The sequence below is a fragment of the Bos javanicus genome, chromosome 19, assembly GCF_032452875.1.
Source record: "Bos javanicus breed banteng chromosome 19, ARS-OSU_banteng_1.0, whole genome shotgun sequence".
NCBI lineage: Eukaryota > Metazoa > Chordata > Mammalia > Artiodactyla > Bovidae > Bos > Bos javanicus.
In genome coordinates, this window is record NC_083886.1 from 30,160,262 (window position 1) to 30,180,956 (window position 20,695).

Genomic DNA, 20,695 nt, shown 5'->3' on the forward strand with positions numbered 1-20,695 from the left:
GGATACAGAGATAATTCTGATAGAAGAAGAGAACTGAAAAATAAAACACAACATGATAAAAGACTCTAGTATTCTTGAAGAGACTTGGGGAAAATATTGCATCTATAAAAACAAGAACAGAATCCAACAAATAAAGATCAATCAAGAATAAGAGCTTCTACAAATGAAAAGACCCACAACCAGATGCATTGTTCTGTTTTCTGACAGCAACAGTAAAAGATTCTAAAAGCTTCCCGAATAATAAACAAACAGTATGTCAATGATAAATAAAAACAGGTCACAAACAAAAGAACAAGAATCAGTCTGGGTGGACTTGTCATCAGCAGTACTAGATATTAAAGCAAAACCTGAAGTAATTTATAATTCACAACTCTATACTCAGACCAGCCACCAACGGACCATGAAGATGGAATAAAGCGTTTTTACGTGTGGGAATTCATAAGGCATACCATTCTTGCCCCTTTTCTTAGAAAGGGTGTGGTTCAGCAAAATAAGGACTAAAACTTTAGAGAAAGAGAGATCAGAGAAATAGTATAAGCATGTAGAACAACAACAAATAGAAATACCACGGCGACGAACAGTCCAAAAACCCGAGGTGGGGGGTGGGGACCCAAAATAACCTCGCTTAAAGAAGAAGAGGCATCTAGAAGGAAAACTACTAGGAAAACCAATAAACGAAAAGCAAACAACAAACAAACCAAAAGATAAATAAAAACACTGAGATTATCTGATGAACTTTCCCACAGAGAAATTAGCATTGTGAGGCATTTTAAAGACATGTTGATATATTGGAAAGAATTATCCACAAGAGCATGGAAAAGTGAACAGAAGAAAAAAGGGAATAACCAGTTATCTGGGGGGGGGGGGGGAAGTGATAGAAAATAGAGCAGTGGCATATCACTTGATTTGGCAATAAATACTGTTTACAGAGCCATAATCCCACTCAGATTGGAACAGAATGCCTGAGGGCGTGAGGATGTAGGTTTCCAGGAAAAAAGGGAGATTCAGTTTAGAAAAACTTCAAGACAAATAAAGGGAATGAATATATGGAAAATCGAAGGCAATCAGAATATCCAAGAAATATAAAGGGCAGGGTAAGTTTTGTATGGCATTAGTAATAAGTAATTTAGAATAAGCAAATTAAAACAGGAAGTTCATGGGCTTCTAGAAGAATGAAATGGATTCAAAAGATATCAGGTGTGGTGAAAAAGACAAGCTTCTTCTCACAACAAGAAAAAGAAAAAAACAATCAGAAGAAGTTAAAAAATAACAACAACAAAAAGAAATCTGAAAAAAATTCTAGCAAACCAAAATGTGGCATGGTTTTAAACCAACGATAGAATTTAAAAAAAGAATAGATCTCAACATTCTCCTTTGACTAACACAGGGATTATGAGTTAGGAATTACACAGATGGAAATATAATCAACCACAGTGCACGTCTTGGTTTTTCAGTGCACAGCATTCACACAGATAAAGTAACCTGAAAGCTATTTATCGGCTATTAACTTGGAAACAACCACAGTTTAGAAATCTTAATCGTGGTCAAAATAGAATGCAAATTATCAACATCTGACAGAAGTGAAGGGCTGTGAGATGAGAAGAGGTTGGGAAAAAACGTGAGGCAAATATACTGTGTACCACCCATGGAGCTGGAAGTAGAGATTTAAGTGTTACTGAAAGTGACAATAATAATACACAGAGGAATAAAACCAGGATCTTAGAAACAACGAGGCTGAGTACCCAGTGAGTGAAACCCTATGTATCAGACCAGGAAGTCAATAGGTAATGTCTACAGTTTAGAAATAAAAAATGATGTGTTAATACGCAAGGAATCACTTGAAGAAGGACAAGCAAAAATGGTTCAAAGTGATTGACTCTTGGGATCGTGATCGGGATGGATGAGTCAGGGCACTGTTTGGTTTTGAAAAGTGAACGTGCACTGTTTAATTCTTCTAAAGTTATGGTTTACTCTAGAACCTGAATATTTTGGCTCAAGGCTGCGAAGAAATTAACCCTTGACATGTACCCCTGGATGCACCTAATTCTACTGGTACAGTTCCTGTCTGGGGATCCAGACACTGGCCAGCAGGAAGCAGGTCTTCAGACAGATGGCAGCCCACAGGGCATGGTGTAACGGAGGTAGGAGATATAAACTGGGTTAGTGGTCACCTTAGAGAATTTCGAGTCATCACAAAGAGGAAGATCTCCGCCAGGCTCGCTGCTGGAATAATCCTGGGTCTTACCAGGCTTCCAATGCTCCTGCCGGACAGAATAAGTAAAATGTCCTATATTTCCCTTTTGAAAGCACTAGGAACAGCTCAAGGATTTGCAGAGCAGAATGAAAGAGGAGCTGTCACGGAGTTCCTTAGGACTCACAGCTTGAAAGGAAAGAGGAGGCCCACAGGGGGCCTTCGGACCGAGCCCAGCGGGGGAGACTGAGCACTTCCACAGCCCAGGGGGTGGGACCATAGCTCTTAAAGCCACAGATCTCCTCTGTAGGCACAGAGACCCTCACAGCGGGAATCCATTCACACCAGTCACCCTTGGAGACTGCTATTTATGCTAAAGAAATTTATCCCACTCCATTGTATGTTTCTTGTCCGGAGCGCTCTGGGATCCCTTGTTTACGGCCTTCGCCCATATTGTGAGCAGGGGAATGGACAGGCCATTTGAGAGGGCAGGGGTGGCTAATGATGGGTCTGTGAGCTCTGCAGTCAGGCTCTCCTTTGTGAACCAAACCCAATTTGGGTGCATTTGCTTAAAGAAAAAAAAAAAAAGCAAACCCCATTTGAGGTTGAAGAAATGTTAGTTGTGTTCCATTCCTTTAATAGGGGTAAAAAAAAAAACACAACAACAGTAGAAGAAACTCAAAACTTTATAATATTTATTTATTTATAATCCATCCTTTAGGTTGAAATACACATCCAATTATCTCAGGTATAGGTGCACATGCCGCCTTAAGATAGAGAGGCTCTTAAAAAAAAAATCAGGGGCCTTTCATCACTACAGAGATGCTAATTTTTATCTCCAGGAAAGTAAGGGAAGCCCCTTCTGAAATGTTTTCTTTTGAGGTAGAACTTAAACGTATGCCACTGCTTTCATGAATCCTGTGAGCCAAATCCTTATAAATCCTTTGAGTTGACAGATCAATTATTCCTTCTAACAGCTAATGAACTAATAACCTTTGGAAATTTCTCCTTCCCTGGGTTTAAAATGAAAAAAAAAAATCTTGAAGGGGAAAAAGTAATCAGTTAAAGACTACCATAGCAATAAAAACAAATTCATAATAATAGCTTTTTAAAGAAAGCTATATTTTGAGAGCTATGATTTTTAAATTAAAAATACGTCAAATAATCTTGTATTTTATAAATATAATAAATTTTATTTTTAAAAAAGCCTTAATGTCATATAGTGTCAAGAGAATTGAGAAAAGGGTAGGAAAAAAAACAGAAAAGGAGAGAGAGACAGTCGAGAGACATCAGACAGTCCAGAGACATCAATAAGCCAGGTGAGATTAATAGACCCGGCTCTGCAGAAGACATCGCCCGAGGTGGGCTCTCTGGGAACCAGGAGGGGGAAAGGACACACACAAAAGCACAGGAGAGAAAGGAGAAGGCAGAGGAAGCAGGAAGATACCCTGGTCATTAGGACTGTGAACACAGGAAGCCCATACGGAACATCTTGTGGACAGAAGGAGTCTTGGGGTGGTAGCCCATACGGAACATCTTGTGGACAGAAGGAGTCTTGGGGTGGTATGGGTAGAAGCTGGCAGGCAGCGCAAGCTGGACATTCAAGGGGTTGAACCCCAGGGGGACACCGAAGGCCAGAGCAAGTGGCAGAAGGAGAGCTGGAAGAGAGGGAATGCATGTGGGCCCCAGAGTGTGCACTGATACCAAGAATGAGATGTGCCTGCCGGGTGAGCAGGGCAGAGAGGCATCAACCCTATCTTATGACAGAAGGCCAAGGATTTCATAGATGTGAAAACTGAAGCCCTGGGAAGTTGAGTAAATGACTTGCTCAAGGTCCTAGGGCATCAATCTCACACACACACATCCATACTTTTGTGCTAAGTTGCTCAGTCATGTCCGACTCTTTGTGAGCCCCATGGACTGTAGCCCACCAGGCTCTTCTGTCCATGGGGATTTTCCAGGCAAGAATACTGGAGTGGGTTGCCATGCCCTCCTCCAGGGGATCTTCCCAACCCAGGGATTGAACTCAGGTCTCACGCATTGCAGGTAGAGTCTTTTTCCCACAACATTAACAATTCTGGAGACGATGCTCCAAAAGCGTACCTTCCAGGGAGCATCACACAGCTCTTTCTCTGTAAGCTCCTGGTACGTGGTGTGACATGGTGTAGACAGAGGGGAACTTCAGGGTCAGAAGATGTAGCTTGGAATACACAGCTCCACTGTTCTCCAGCCCCATCTGCCCTATTTGTAAAATGGGGGAAATCATAATCACACCTCAAGTTGTGGGCAGGAAACAGTGAAATAACACTGACCTACCGGAATCTACTTACAAGACCTGACAAGGGCCCCAAGACTCAACTATAAGCCCATGATCCTGTTCCAGAAAAGCCACCTGAGTAGTGACACAGGGTCCCATGCTTAGAAGTCCTATGCTGTCACCATCATGATAGTCTTAATAATTTCTAAACAAGGGGCCCTGCATTTTCATTTCTCACTGGACCTCACAAATTACATAGTTCGTCTTGGGTAAAGCTCTGTGGCTCAATGAGATGAGTCTTGGAGAAGACGTCCATCTTTGGCAAGTAACTCTCATGTGGGCTTCCCTGGTGGCTCAGATGGTAAAGAATCTGCCTGCAAGGCAGGAGACTGGGGTCTGATCCCTGGGTCAGGAAGATCCCCTGGAGAAGGGAATGGCTACCCATTCCAGTAGAGAAGCCTAGCTGGCTATAGTCCACGGCTGTCGCCCGCCAGGTTTCTCTATCTATGGGGTTGCAAAAGAATCGGATGCAACGAATGCATTTTTCCCATGTGAGCTGCAAGTCTGAAATGGACACTAGTTTCTCAGCTGCTCAGCATCTGAACCCCTTTTTTTTTTTTCTTTAACAAGGGAGGAATTCTTAGCTATATGAGTCTTAGTAGGAGGCAAGACTAAAAGGGCCAAACACTGGCAACCCCCTGCCTCCCCACAAGCACCAGTACACAGCCAGACAACAGTGGTTCTCTAGGAACACCAGAGGCAGCCCTCTCCTGGCTACAGCCTCTGCTGGTCAGCACCGGTGGGGTTAGCGGATGGCAGGCCCAGGGAGCATCCAGTAATCATGGCAATGAGAAGTTGTACAAGATGGTTCTGTGATGGGGTTGTGGGGATGATCCAGCCGCCTGTGGTTTTCTCCCCATGTTCTAGTTTGATTCTCCAGCCTTCTCCATGAGTGATTTTTCAAACCACTCAGTATCCTTCTAACACCTTTCTTCTGTACTTCAGTAATCAGGGATGCTTTCTGTTCATAGCCAAGAGCTTGTTCTGATATAAAGCTGGACTGTGTTACGGAGCCTGATTCTCCTTCAGCTGACAGGCAGCAAAGAAGTCCTGCGTCCCGAGGGAGAGCCTGTTGGGCCCCGAGCCCCGGGTGGTGACTGGAGCGCTGGTGCCTGCCCGTGTGGAAGTAGACCTGGCAGGTGGCGTGGTCCACACTCCTTCTGAAAGTGGGACTCCTTCCAGAATGATTCAGGGTCAAAATAAGATGCAGATAAAGATGCTTCCGATAGCCAGAGGGCACACTAAGCAGAAGGCCCTTATCGTGGGTGGCAGACCTGAAGACTGGCCATCTCCTCTCCCCTCCAGGTCAGCGGTCAGCTTGGGGCTTTCGAGGACATCCCCAACTGTCGTCAGGTTGTCAGGAATGGAGTTCAGGGACATTCCATGTTGCTCGCAGCCAGAAGATGAGATGTCTTTCATTCGGAGTATGTAATTAGGCTGGCAGTGGGGTTCCTGATGGAGTTCTGGGGCACAGTGGGGCTAAAGTGCTCTGGGATTCTGATCACCAAGGACCACACTCAAAAGACGCTTCACATACATCAGGGCCGCAGAAAAAGCCAGATGCGTTGAACACAGTGGTGTGGCTTCTACATGCGGGTCAAGGATGCTCCAGGACTCTGCCCTCACCCCACTCCCTTTTATAGGCGTGTTCTATCAGTGGTGACAATATTTTACTTTTTGCCAAGGGTTGGGAGAGGAGGCGGAAAGAAAGCTCTGACAAGCTCATTTCCCAACACTTGAACTGAACTCCTGGCTGGAACAAAATCACTTGATTGCTGGCATTTACGGCTTTATTTCTACAGTGCCACTTAGCTGGCGGGGTGATTTTCCAGCCGCTGCGTGAGTGACACTAGTTCCAGGACAGGCCCATTAGCCTGGAACTGCAGGAAGACCCAATTACGAGGAGGCCTGCTGGAGAAGCTCAAGACGCAGCCCACCCGACTCTGTGTGGGCAGCAGGCGTGGAGCAGGGGCAGAGGGGTGGCAGGGACAGAGATGTCGTGGGGCCACTTCGAGGCCCATCAGACCACTCAGGCCATCACAAAGGGGGTCCCAGGGGCAGGACACTTAATGCCAGACTAACAAGGAGGGTCCCTCTGGTCAGAGCCAAGCCAATGAATGGACAGAGGTGACTGGAGGCTGTCGGATGTCCCAGAGCTGGAGAGATAGAGACAGTTACCACACATTTGGGAGAGAAAAGACTGGCACTCATTCGTCAAGCTGAACAGGTGCGGGGGTGGGTGGAGTAGGGGAACAGAGAGTCCAGGCAAACAAGGGCCAGGGCCGGTGCTACTGGGAGCAGCTGGTCTCAGCCTGGAAGAAGGTGAAGGTCTGCTGGGCTCGGTACCCTGGGAGGCGCAGGTACCCTGGGAGGTCCTGACAGCATCAAAGGGGAAGGGAGGAGCTGGGCAGGGGGAGAGAAGCAGGAGGGGCTGAGAGCCCCGCTCGGCAGGCTTTGCAGGGTGAGGAAAGTACTCATACCCGGGGCTTTATTTGAATTGATCACCTCTTATTAGTGTCTTTTGAAATGCGAATTAGCTGATTAACCACTGCTCACAGCCTTCCCACTGTTCTTTATCCTCCAGCATTCAGCAACTTTGTTCTAAATAGGGTAGGCCACAGTAGCCCACCAGGGGGAAATTATTCTCAAGGTTACAAGAACAGTGGCCAGGCAAACTTTCTCCCTGGGCTTCCGGGGGTGGGGGTGGCAAGGGAGAAGCAAGTTCGGGGGGAGACGGCACCCGAAGCTGGGCTCCCGCCACCCCGGGTTTAGAGACCAAACGCTCGTTCCCAGGACTCTGAGTGCCTCCTGGGTCCATTCTCCAGCCAGTGATCGGGGCGCAAAAGCAGGACTCCGACTCCCGACCACCTGTATATCTACGAGATTCATCTTGTAAAAGTCCCACTCGGTCCAGGCCCCCAAGGGACACCCGTGCACTGGCGGTGGCTCTGTTTGGCGCTGGGGGCAGCAAGGGATGGCCTCTGGCAGAGCCCCGTCCCCACTTGCCTCTGTCTCCAGTTTGGCAACACGACACAAAGGCGGTGCAGAATGTATACACTTTCCAGGCTGAGCCCCTATTCAGAGGGGGCTGCAGCTTGCACGTAATGGGCCCCCTACAGACAAAGCCAGCAAGTTTCTTAATTAAGTCCAAGTGAAAGACAGATCCCGCTCGCATCTTCAGAGAACCTTCCTTCGGAACTTCAAAAACACCCTGCGCTTGCCTACCAAACTCAGCCACGAATAACCAGAGAATCGTTTCCCCCTCCCCTTTTTAAAAAACATAGAAAGCTGAGCCCCAGGCGCCCACTCTCCGGCCCCTCTCACTTTCCCTGCAATTTCAGACATGCCTCTGGTTTATAAGACGAGAAACAAAGGGACTTCTTGTGCGGAGGAGAAGCCCTCGGAGGGTCTGCGTTTCATTCGGCCTTCCCCGGAGCACTGCTGTCTAAAGAGCCCTTTAGCTGGTTTCGTCTCATTAACATTTCCATGTGGTATCAAAGGACAGTCTGCAAAACCAGCCCCCTGTGCGTACAGCACGGAAGGACGAGTCCGAGGATCGAGTGATGCTAAAAAATTAATTACTAGCTCATTGCCTTTGCAGAAATGTGATTTTCAGAGCCCTCCCCACTTTGCCTAGCCCCAGCAACCAGCTCTCAGACAGACCTTTCTGGGTTTTGCAGTGATAAAGTTCTTCACAAACAGCCACCAATTATCCTGCAGCAGTAGGTTACCAGGAGTAGGAAATGCTGTGATTTTTCCCCCCCTTGTAGCGGCCGCCCGGGGTGGGTTAGTGAGGTGGCTGCAATCATGCAAGCTGAGATGAACACTTAGAGCAGCATCGAGGCCGGCTGTCCTGCAGGGAAAATGGTGCTCAAAAATAAAAGTGCGTTTATTGTGGCGAGAAGCTAAGCAATGAGTTGGCTGTTCCCAGAACTGTATTCTCTGCACCAGCATCCTGGACTCTGGTCCCCAGCGTGTCCCGTGCACCTGACTAGCTTGTAAAAACGTCACCTTACGGTTGAAGTGCTAAACACGCCCTGTGTTTCCTTGCCTGTTTTCTTCTCCCTACACCGCACCCCCCACCACCACCGCCTCTTGCCTTTTTCCTTCTGCAATTCTTTGCTTCCTCATTAGAAATGCCCGGCAACGTCTGGCAGACAAAGAACACTACAAACAAAGTGTATGGCAAAGGGAGAAAAAAAAAAAAAAATTAAAAAGGGGGAAAAAAAAGTGCAGAGGAATTCTTCATTCACTGATCTCTCGAATACATTAATATCTGAAGCTGTTGGCACAGCCTGAAATACTTGGGCAGTGAACAATGCGAGCAAGGATTCGAAGTCTGGGATCTTCAAATAAACCCCGGTGCTGTCATGGCCACCAGGAAGGGGAATAATGGCCATATTAGCTGACCTTCATTTTGTTGTTTCTTCAGAAACCTGACTGCTGGACCTCTGTTTGCTTGTTACTAGGATTTCTTGGCTGAAAAATTTTAGCATTTCCCAGGCCATACAACAGCCAGTTTATTAGGTAAATAAACCAGGCCTTAGGCAGTCTTTTCTGCTTCATAATGAGGACAGGGTGAACTGGAATGCGGGTTGGGCTGGAGTCAGGGAGGGTGACTAAGTATCAGAAACTGCATCATCTTTCCTTCATCCAAAGCACCAATGGACAACGAGGACTGGTTATACATCGTCACCTCGAGGTGCTGGCTTTGGTTAACTTCACCAGCATCCTCCACGACTGAAGGGGGATGAGGCTCACAGAAGGGAAGAACAAAAACTGCAGCTGTCTTCCGCTAGCTCTTCTAGCTTCTCCTTCCATATCTTCAGTGATATATCACTGAGCCCACGTGGATAAGGAACCGGAGACTGGTTTATGACACATTCAAATGGAGCCAATGGTATTGGATTTCATTTGTCTGTCATAAATTGTAATACTTAAATGTGCTTGCGTTGTCCAAGCCACTCTCTGGTGACAATCTTAGTGATATTAAAAAATAAGTAACACAGAAGAAAAAGTCGCTCAGTCGTGTCTGACTCTTTGTGACCCCATGGACTATACAGTCCATCGAATTCTCCAGGCTAGAATACTGGAGCGGGTAGCCTACCTCTTTTCCAGGGGATCTTCCCAACCCAGGAGTCGAACCTGGGTCTCCTGCATTGCAGGCGGATTCTTTACCAGCTGAGCTACCAGGGGAGCCCCAAGTAATGCAGAACTGGATGCCTTTTCAGAGCTGTTGGATCCAGAGGGCCTTCTGGCTGTCTAGACTGTCACAGCTGGTAGTTATGACATCTATGTGCCTGTTGACTATTTACTGTCTTCTCCACCCCTCCAACAGCCACATAAGCTCCCTCGAGGCCAGGGCTACAGTACTATCCTGTTTCACCCAGTATGGCCCCCAGAACCCAAGATGTGCTTGCCGAATGAGCTGGAGATATTTTTTGCCTGCCTTTGGGAAAATACACAATATCTTTAAAAAGCTTTCAGCTGCCACTCCCCAAAGGAATGACCTGCAAATCTTCCTCAAGGGTGGTATTTCTCCACTGAAAATGAATATGAGAGTTTGTTTCCTGGGACTTCCTTAAAGATTCAGCGATTAAGACTCTGCATTTCTGGGCATGGGTTCGACCCCTGGTTGGGAAACTAAGATTCCACATGGCCTGCAACCAAAAAAAAAAAAAAGAAAAATAGATTTGTTTCCTGTGGTTCCCAAATTTCAAGGATATCTTATAATAAATACAATATAAATAGGATAATGTATAATAATATAAATGCTAGAAATTTTTACTCTTGCTTAAAGCAGGAAGTCATGTAAAAAGATAATAATACACAGTTTTTGAAAAAGTTATACAGGCATCAGAGTCATTGTTTCGGGAACTCTGTAAAGACAGAGAAACCTTTCAGACTCTGGGAAGCAGAAAGCAAGTTGTGTGGCATATAAAATATCATCCCAAATGGTTTTTAAAAAGTCATGCATGTAGACATATTACACGTATGCACAGAGAAAAGACTAGAAAGATATACCCAAAATGTTAATGTTGATTATGGGTGGGGGGTTCTTTTGTGCTTAGTGTTCTCTATTTTGCTACAGGAAATTTATTATATTTAAAATACAAGAGACCTTCAACAAGCATTTTTTAAAGTAATATATTAGTAAATGAGCTAAATGTGCCTGAAGAGTTTCAAAAAATAAATTATTAACTAGCAACCCACTCCAGTATTCTTGCCTGGAGAATCCCATGGACAGAGGAGCCTGGCGGGCTACAGTTCATGGGGTAGCAAAGAGTTGAACACAACTGAAGTGACTTAGCATAAGAGAGGAGGCACCCAATTGATGTGTCTTACACACACACACACACACACACACCCCCTAGACACACATGCCTAAAGCTATACAGAAACACTGGTGGTGGGGGGAATCCTGTGAAGATTTCTTTTCTAATTTACTGAGACAAAATTGCTGCTGAAGTCTGGGGGAAGTGTTCTCTCTCCGCTGGAAGCAACCTGGTGTCACATTTCTGGGTTTTAAAGGAGATGATCCTCAAGGACGCGCAATTACTTTGAACAGGTGTGACATTCCAGGCTGATGGGGATTCGTAACTGTCAACAGCTGTGCATTAGCATTTCAAAACCCTTCTGACTTTTTCACTAGAGCACTCAGCGTGTTGCAGAGATGGGAAGACTGAGTGCAAACCAGGGTTAAAACCCTTTCCGTCAGGAAGTGGTCACCAAAGAGATGTTAAAGACCCAGCTGCCGAACATGACTTTACAGACCTATAGGCCCAACACTGCCACATCAGGAAATGGGAAGAACACCGCTTTAAGTGCTCAAGTGGGGACTTTGAGCGGTATTGACCGTACCTAGTGCAAAGAGCGTGAGGACGAGATGGGATATATGATAATACTTGCTTGTCAAGGTTTTTCACCTTCAGAATCACTTGTTTATTCATTTCCACTCATTCCTACAAGGTCACGGCTAGAAATGGCGAGGCGGGGAGACGGACCCAGAATAATGAAATGTCTGTTTTAAATCAGGCACCCATCCCCCACCATCCTTCTTTCCATTCTTCCTTCCCTTTCCTCCTCTTCATTCATTCAATAAACACCGACTAAGCCTCCCTGCTGTGCCCCCCAAACCCCCGACTCAGGCACTATGCTGAGTGATGGTTCTTCTTCTACACTGTGGATGCTCTGAGCCCAGGGACCAGGTCTACTGGACATCCTGGAAACCTTGCACAGTTCCCCAGAGCACAGAACAGACGCCCCCTCGGAGACGGACATGGTGGGCATGAGGCTCAGGTCCAGCGCACCATGGGTGTCCATCACAGCCCAGACCTGGGGAGTCAGGGAAGACTTCAGTCGCCCAGGTTCTCAACGTGAACATCAGAATCACCTGGAAAACTTTAAAATCCCAATGTTCTGTATTCCAGAGCAATGAAATCAGAATTTAGAGGGAAGGGGAATCCAGGCAACGGGAATTAAACAAACAAAAAAACCCTCTCCAGATGATTCTGATTTGTCTGGAACTGCTGTTCTAGATCCTTCCTGCTTGGTGGGTGGCCCTTGGAGCAGCAGTGTCCACGCTTTCTGGGAGTGAGTCAGACACGCAGCAACCGGAACCCCACTCCAGACCCTCAGAATCAGAATCTGCATTTTGATGAGCTTCTCAGGGGCCACGTATGAGCTGCTCTGGGAGATGTGCTATCCACACTGAATGCTAAAGGCCTAGAAAGCCAGCAGAGGGGAATGAAGAACAGAAAGCAGCTTGTGTTCTGTGGGGAGAGAGAGTGAGAGAGAGAGAGTGTGTGTGTGTGTGTGTAGACTGCATGTGTGCATGCTGGGGGCACTGTATCAAGCAAGTGTGTGTGTGTGTGTGTCTGTGAGAGAGAGAGAGAGAGTGTGTGTGTGTGTACACTGCATGTGCGCATGCTGGGGGCAGTGTGCCAGAAGGTCGGGGACCAGATTTGCTAGGCTACGAAACCACATTCTGGGCTCTGGACTTTATCCCCTGAAGGATCATAAGCTAGGGAGAGACTTGATCAGATTCCCCTGAAGACCCACCATTTTCTCCACTTGTGCTCCATCCACTCACTCCACTCCCTGAGCCTGAAGTTTCTTAACCCAGTGCCAATCTTCCGTGTCCCACCCATCTTGTCTGCAATAACTCAAATGCCTTCCTGGCACCGAGGCTGGAAACGAGCTCTCTCCCCACCCTCAGCTTCTACAGCGCTGCGGATGGACCTCCAGATGAGCCTCGTCACAGCCTCTCTGCTTCTGCAGTTCTGTCTTGTCTGCCATTTTCGCTCTCCGACTTGTGAACCCAAGCTTTTCAGCTGTTCAAAGGACAGCTCCCAAGGACCACCTACTTTAGGACATCGGGGTCCAAGACTGCTGTCACCCCAGGAATCCAAGCACCTGACATTGTACCTCTGCGTCAACCTGGGCACACCGCAACTCAAGAGGTGAGCAAACACGGTGTCTTCACCTCCTTTGTCTGCTCGTCCACAATTAAATAACAAATCAAGCTGCTTCCATAAATAAACCAAGAAAACTTACCATAACTTAATTATATACAGTAGAAAGGTACTCCCCCTCCTTCCTGATTTGTACCCATTCTATTGGTCAGTACTCAGAAACGGCTTTTCTCCCAAGAGCTAGGAAGGTGTCTGGGTTCTCTCATCATGGATATGAGAGACGAGACTGGAACATATATACAACAGACTATTATTCACTCATTAAGAGAAATGAAATTTTGCTATTGGCAGAGATATGGATGGACCTAGAGACTATCACATAAGAGTGAAGTACGTCAGAAAGAGAAAAACAAATATCATATATTAATGCATGTATGAGGAATCTGGAAAGGTGGTACAGATGAACCCATTTGTAAGCAAAAATAGAGACACACACCTAGAGAACACATGTTTAGATACCAAGGGGGAAAAGGGGGTGGGCTGGACTGGGATTGACATATATACACGACTGTTGAGATGGTTGGATGGCATCATTGACTCAACGGACATGAGTCTGAGCAAACTCCGGGAGATAGTGAAGGACAGGGAAGCCTGGCCTGCTGCAGTCCATGGGGTTGCAAAGAGTTGGACACAAGTTAGCAACTGAACAACAAGTGTATAAAATAGGTAACTAATTAAAAACAGACTGTCTAACACAGGGAAGTCTACTCAATGCTCTGTGGCGATTTGAATGGGAAGGAAATCCCAAAAAGAGGGGATTATATATAATATACACACATATAGCTGATTCACTTTGCTATATACCAGAAACTAACATAACATTGTAAAACAACTATATGCCAATAAAAATTTGAGAGAGAGAGACAGACAAGACTGGAATCAAAGGTCCCCACAGAGGTGACATAAGGAATATAAGAGAGACTATGTGGCTTTGAAAGCAAACTGCTTCCTCTTGTTACTACTAACTTTTTAAGCTGGTCGTTCAGGAACTGTGAGAAACACTCACCACCCCATCTCCGGTACTACTGTGGTTGTGAGGGTTCTTTTTTTCTCTCCCACTAGACTTGAAGCAACTTGCAGGCGGGATTACAGCCCATATATCTCAGGATCCCTGGCATGGCTGAAGAGACTCAATAAAAATGGGATGGGCAGATGACTATGTCACAAGAGCCCAAGGTGGGGGGGGGCAATAAACTGCAATTCATCTGGAATCGGCACCTGTGTGGGAATTCTCTGCACACCTGCCGAGGCCGCCTCACTCGTGTCTTCTCGGCCTGTGAGAGGGGGCGGCTGGTGCGTCCCCGTGACCTTCTCTCACTCGTCTAACCTGGAAAGGGCCAGCATCCTCCCCAACACACTGGCAACCTCTGCACCGACTAACCCTGCTCTACAGACCGGCCCCCTTTAATGTCAATCTAAAAAAATTCCATGTAAAAATTTATTTCATTGGAATATTTTCATAAAAATGAAAATAACCAGGGGCTCTTAGAGGCATCGGGTTACATTACTAACAGAGATGTTATATTACTAAATTCATCTGTAAACAGTGACCACTGCCAGATTATCCTACCATTTAAATCCCAGGTTCACTGAATGAGCCTTCAACTCCTGACTTCCTAGAAAAATCTACTTTTACAGATCCAGAAGCCATCCTGAAAAGCAGCGCTGTTAACTCCATTTTGTATTGGTACACAGAATGTACTGCTATTTTATAGCCAAGCTGCACATGAGATAGTCTTTCAATTGTCATTTTAAGGAACTGTGTTCCCCTGGAAGTTACCACCTTTAAGTATGATATGAAAAAAATGTTAATTAAGCAATTTCACAGGGAAATGGGAGCTTCTGGCTTTCCTTGGGGAAAAAAAAAATCAAGGTGGACCCAGCTGGCTACCTCACAGGCTCACCTAGGGCCGAGCTCTCCGAGAAGAGGGTCGGATTCAATGCCCCCGCAGCCCAGGGCACTTGCTTCTGCACCAGCCTGTGGTGACCACACAGAGGAAGGCCTGGGTCCTCCCCCAGAGAGACTTAGATTCACTATGGTCATAAATTGAAGAGTAAAAATACCTGCGTGCCCTAGAGGGGAACGATAGTACTTAACTCTTAAGTGGAGCTGGAGGAAGATGCTTGGAGAGAGAACAGCACCACTGCGAGCAAATGCGCAGAGGAAGAAACGGACAAGTGAGGCTTAGAGGAGGGGAGGTAACTGGCTTGGCTGGAGTAGAAGGTTCCCATAAGGGAGCAGGAAGGCAGACACACTGCAGAGGGCCCCGGGGCCACAGCTGAGGATGGCCAGGCAGGCTGGAGCTCCGGAAAGCACCGGGCAAAATGAGAGTGGTGTCTCAGAGCGATCAAGATGCACGGGAGAGAGCTGAGAGCAGAGGCAGGGATGCTGGCGGCCCTGCACGAAGGTACAGCGGCAGGAGCTCGGCCTGGAGGCCAGTGGTGATGACGACGAGGGGGAGACAGAGCACACGAGAAAGGCTGTGGCTTGGGGGATAGACAGCCCTGGGGAAAGAGGAAAGGCTCAAGTAAGAAAGCAACTGTCCACTGGAGTCGTTGAAGAGCAGTGATGAAATAAACAAATCCTGGAGAGAGGCCGGCTGTTTGTTTTGGTGTCAAGTGTACCTAAGTACCGGAGAAGGCAACGGCACCCCGGCACCCCACTCCAGTACCCTTGCCTAGAAAATCCCGTGGATAAGGAGCCTGGTGGGCTGCCGTCTATGGGGTCACACAGAGTCGGACACGACTGACGCGACTTAGCAGCAGCAGCAGCAGTACCTAAGTACTGGAGAAGGAAATGGCAACCACTCCAGTATTCTTGCCTGGAGAATCTCAGGGACGGGGGAGCCTGGTGGGTTGCCGTCTACGGGGCTGCACAGAGTTGGACACGACTGAAGCAACTTAGCAGCAGCAGTACCTAAGTACATGTGTGTGTCTTGTGTGTGCACTCAAGGTGGTGCATACTACTACTACTAAGTGGCTTCAGTCGTGTCCGACTCTGTGCAACCCCATAGACAACAGCCCACCAGGCTCCGCCATCCCTGGGATTCTCCAGGCAAGAACACTGGAGTGGGTTGCCATTTCCTTCTCCAATGCATGAAAGTGGAAAGTGAAAGTGAAGTCGCTCAGTCATATCCGACTCTTCACGACCCCATGGACTGCAGCCTACCAGGCTCCTCCGTCCATGGGATTTTCCAGGCAAGAGTACTGGAGTGGGGTGCCATTGCCTTCTCCAAGTGGGAGGTTGTAAATGATGAGTGTGGTAGGAGACGTGAGAAGTGCCAGGAAATGACAGGATGGTTGAGAGAGACATGCGTGGATAAGAGCCACACACCGGAGGCACGGCATGACCAGGACCACTGGGACAGAGGGGCGGAGGTGATTTCTGAGAAAGGAGATCGGAGGTCTGGGGACAATCCACAGCACTGACCGTGAAATGTTTCTGCTCCGTTTCAAGGAAACTGCAGATTTGATTCTTCCACACACAGCCTCAGAAACCAAACCAAACTGTTTGCCTGGAGATTCCCAACCACTCTAGGTTTTTACCACTAGAGTTTGTCTCAGTTTACCCGGAGGCGGTAAAATCAGATGAAAGCGGTCCATGACAGCTGTCCTCCTACTGCTGGGTGCAAAACAGCCTCAATGAGGCCATGATGAAACTTCGACTATTTAAACAGCCAAATTTATCACTGTAATTTTTTTTTTTTGTCTTGAGGGGGAAAAAACCCCAACAAAATTCTACACATTTTTAAGCTGTATTCCTATTTCTCAAAGCCCCTCCTATAAAGAACCCATACGTGAAAGACGCCAAAAATAATCCTAGACCTTAAGAGGCCGTGATTTATCATTTCACAACCGGCTCCCATGCATGCATCATCCCCATTTCCATGCCCTTTCCACGTTTTCGGAACTTAACCATAAATTCTGCCTTCAGATCAGGGAAGGCAGGCCTGGTGGTGATGGATGTCAGACCAGGGGTGGGGAGGGTGAAGTGTGGTTCCCGCCTGGGAACAGATAAGCACACGAATCACAGATTCTCACTCACCCCATGACCCTCCCCGCTCCTGCCTCCCAGGTCCCCCATCTGTCAGCTCCTGGCCTTTCTACCAGCTTCTTGCTCTACTCACTGCTGTGCTGGGGGAACCAGGCTTCCACTCTTGTTTCATCTTGGTTGGGTTTGGGAACAATATACCATTAGTGCTATCTATTAAAAAATGAAGTTAATGTTCACCCAGGTTCCTTTAAAATTTTTTCCTTTTTTTTTTTTTTAAAGGAGCAGATAAACATACATGAGCAACCTGTTCACGTTCCAGGATTTATGTCGCACAGGTATAGGACTCATCCTTGCATTTCTGCGTAGGTTTCACCTTTAAGCAAAGGGAGTGTTTCCCATTTGACCGGTGGGATGGGAGAGCAGGAGTCTGGATGATGAGGGGGTTCTGGGTAAAATGAAGAAGTTGGACAGTGTGTCTTTGAAACTAAACTTTTTCCTTTCTTTCTGTGCTCTGGTCCTCCTTTGCCTAGCACCCAGACACCCTGAGATCCCAAGCTACCACCCCGGACCTGTCACGGTCCATAGCATCCGACCGCATCCAGGCCTGTCCACCCCGCCAATCCTCCTCCACCCAGGGTACAAAATTATTTCTCCATCAAAGCGCTAACTTCCCTAACATGGATGACTCCCTGGTGATTTTTCCAAATCAAATTATGTTATTCTGGAAGGTGAGTAACAAACACTTTGACCTCCCCTCACCACCCCCTCCCCACCATATGTTTGCCCCTAACTATATCCACTCTCTGCATCTGATAATACTAGTAATTTGTGGACTTAAATCACCAGTCATAATTCAGCAGCCAGGGAGCCAGGTCTGGTCTACAGTTATGTTTTGACCTCGGCAGAGTTTTAAAAATTCCACAATAATTTCCAATTCCACGTAAAATCAGATTTCTCTTTAAAAGACAGAGAGAGAGAAGGCGGCAGCTGACTTGGGCATGCAGGGCCCCCAGTTCTAGGGGCTGAAGGGCAGGCATGCCATCCAGGTGGGCACATGTGCTCCAGCTCCTGGGGGCAGCCAGCACTCCCAAATGTTACATGTCTGGTCTGCAGCTCTCAGGTTCTTAATACCTGCTTAGTGCTTGGATCCGTGACACCTGGCCTACGTGACTCTCTAAATGATGGTACAAGTAAATAAAGGATTTCCTGGAAAGTGGGGAGAAGCATTGTTTTGAGGTATGGGTCTCTCCTAGCTTTTTGCTACAGACCTAGCCATCTGCCATGCCTCATCCAAACAGCCATATTTTTCACATTTATAAATGATTTGGGGAATCAAGAAACAGCTGCTGTTTCCTCCACTGTTTGTTAGTGTCAGTCACTTAGTTGTGTCCGACTCTTTGCATGCTTCCCCCAGTATTACTGGGCTTCCCTGGTGGCTCAGACGGTAAAGCGTCTGCCTGCAACGCGGGAGACCTGAGTTCGATCCCTGGGTCGGGAAGACCCCCCCTGGAGAAGGAAATGGCAGTCTACTCCAGCACTCTTGCCTGGAAAATCCCATGGACGGAGGAGCCTGATAGGCTACAGTCCATGGGGTTGCAAAGAGTCGGACACGACTGAGCGACTTCACTTTCACTTTCATTTCCAGTATCACTTAGTGTTAGCTGCTCACTCGTGTCCGACTCTTGACACCTTGGACTGTAGCCCTCCAGGCTCCTCTGTCCATGGAATTCTCCAGGCAAGAATACTGCAATGGGTGGCCATGCCGTTCTCCAGGGGATCTTCCCAACCCAGGGATCAAACCTGGGTCTCCCGCATTGCAGGCACATTTTTTACCGTCTGAGACACCACGGAAGCCCTCCACCGTCAAGATCAAGAAAAGGAAACACAGTCAGGAAGCAGACTCCACAGGGGAGCACAGGGGACCTCTCTTCTTGACCTTTCAAAACCACTCTTCTCTGTTTCCTCTCCCATCTCTTAAATTTCCTTTCTTCTACCTCTCACTCTACTAGGCCCTCCCCCATCTCTCTCTCTCCCCTTGACTTGAGCCTGCATCGCCCCAGGAGCACACATCTTGCCAGTCTGCCCATCCATCGTCTTGAACCTCAACCTCAGCATGTCATGGAAAATGAAGAACTTGTGAGAGGTACCACGGGAAGAAAAAGTTTAGCAAGCGACAACCACAAACCACAAACACTGGCCGCACTTGGTCACCGCTCTTTACAAAACTCAAAACACTTTATCACATACTCAATAGAGGGGCAGGGGAGGGTGTTTCTAGCTAGCGCGGGTCTAAGGGTGGATCGCACAGGCCTCCGAATTCAGGAAAAAGAAAACCAACTCAGAAATCAGGAGGCGGGAAGTGCGCAGGCTCCCTGGAGCTTCTAATGTGCTCAGTGGCACAAGTGACACCATAGGAATGGTCTTGTTGAGTCGGATCCAATGTTCTGTCTTTCGCTGGATTTATGATTAACAAGGAGGGACACAGACACGTCTCTCCTTGTGAGCAGCTTCAAGAGTCAAATATGCCCCCAACTTACCTTAGTTTAATAACCCATCATTTTATAGAAAACCAGGAAACCCTCAGCCTTCCCAAATTGCCTGTGCTGCTTGACACCACAGGATCCTAGAGAAATTACTCCTTATTTTTCATGGTTTTCTTTTTCTTTTTTAATTGTGGTAAATTACACATAACATAATAAGTTACCATTTTAACATGTATATTCATTGGCATGACTTACATTCACAAAGTCCTACAACCACTGCTACTATCTTATTCCAGAACCTTTTCATCACCCCAGAAGGAAACCTCATACCCACTAAGCAAGACCCCCCCAGCTTCCTCCTAAACCCATGGCAACCGCTAATCTGCTGTCTGTCTCCATATAATTGACTCTTCTAGACATTTCATATACGTGGTCTTTGGGGTCTGGCTTCTTTCCCTTAATGTAATGCTTCAAGGTTCATCCACAGAGTAGTATGTATCAGCACTTCACTCCTGTTTCTGGTTGAGTAATATTCCACAGAATGGGTGTGTGTGCCTTTGCAAAATGGATGATGGTGGCTGGGTAGCCTGTGGCTGCAAGCTACTAAACTTAAGGAATTTATTTATGCGACAGGTGGTTTTTTTTTTTTTATGGCCCTAGACATTAGAATATTGTCGACTATGAGAAACAAATCCAAGTGATCCCTATCTATGTCATTCATAATCTAATAAACTTTCTAGCTATACTCAGATTTTTATCTTTCCAGACTGACAAGTCCTTGAAAAAGTCTGTGATGTAGGATACAGGATGCTTGGGGCTGGTGCACTGGGATGACCCAGAGGGATGGTACAGGGAGGGAGGTGGGAGGGGGGTTCAGGATGGGGAGCACGTGTACACCCGTGGCAGATTCATGTTGATGTATGGCAAAACCAATACAATATTGTAAAGTAATTAGCCTCCAATTAAAATAAATAAAGAAAAAAAAAAAGTCTGAAGACTCAGAAAACCCCCATCTAAGATACAATTGATTACATGTAAAACAGATAAATAATATCCTACTGTATAGCACAGGGAACTATATTCAATATCCTGTAATTAACCATAATTAAAAAGAATATGAAAGAGAATATATATATATATACACACACACACACACACACACATATATATACATATCAGAGAAGGCAATGGCAATCCACTCTAGTACTCTTGCCTGGAAAATCCCATGGACAGAGG

At 46.8% G+C, this 20,695-nt stretch overlaps 1 protein-coding gene and 1 long non-coding RNA gene across 9 annotated transcripts in view; one reads left to right on the plus strand and one right to left on the minus strand.

Moving 5' to 3' along the window:
• The window catches only part of STX8 (syntaxin 8), a 206,833-nt gene that overhangs the window by 48,817 nt on the left and 137,321 nt on the right, over positions 1-20,695 (minus strand). For 7 of the 8 annotated variants that reach the window (XM_061391050.1, XM_061391045.1, XM_061391051.1 and 4 more), the window contains one exon: positions 4,295-4,436. The exons of the other annotated variant lie outside the window; for it this stretch is intronic. In XM_061391050.1, the coding sequence (XP_061247034.1) occupies positions 4,295-4,436 (142 nt within the window). The remainder of the gene's footprint in view (positions 1-4,294; positions 4,437-20,695) is intronic. 8 annotated transcript variants of the gene reach the window in all.
• Positions 12,006-20,447, plus strand: LOC133232080 (uncharacterized). Its single transcript, XR_009731298.1, has 2 exons — positions 12,006-12,970; positions 17,256-20,447. It is a non-coding gene; the product is annotated as an uncharacterized LOC133232080 (long non-coding RNA).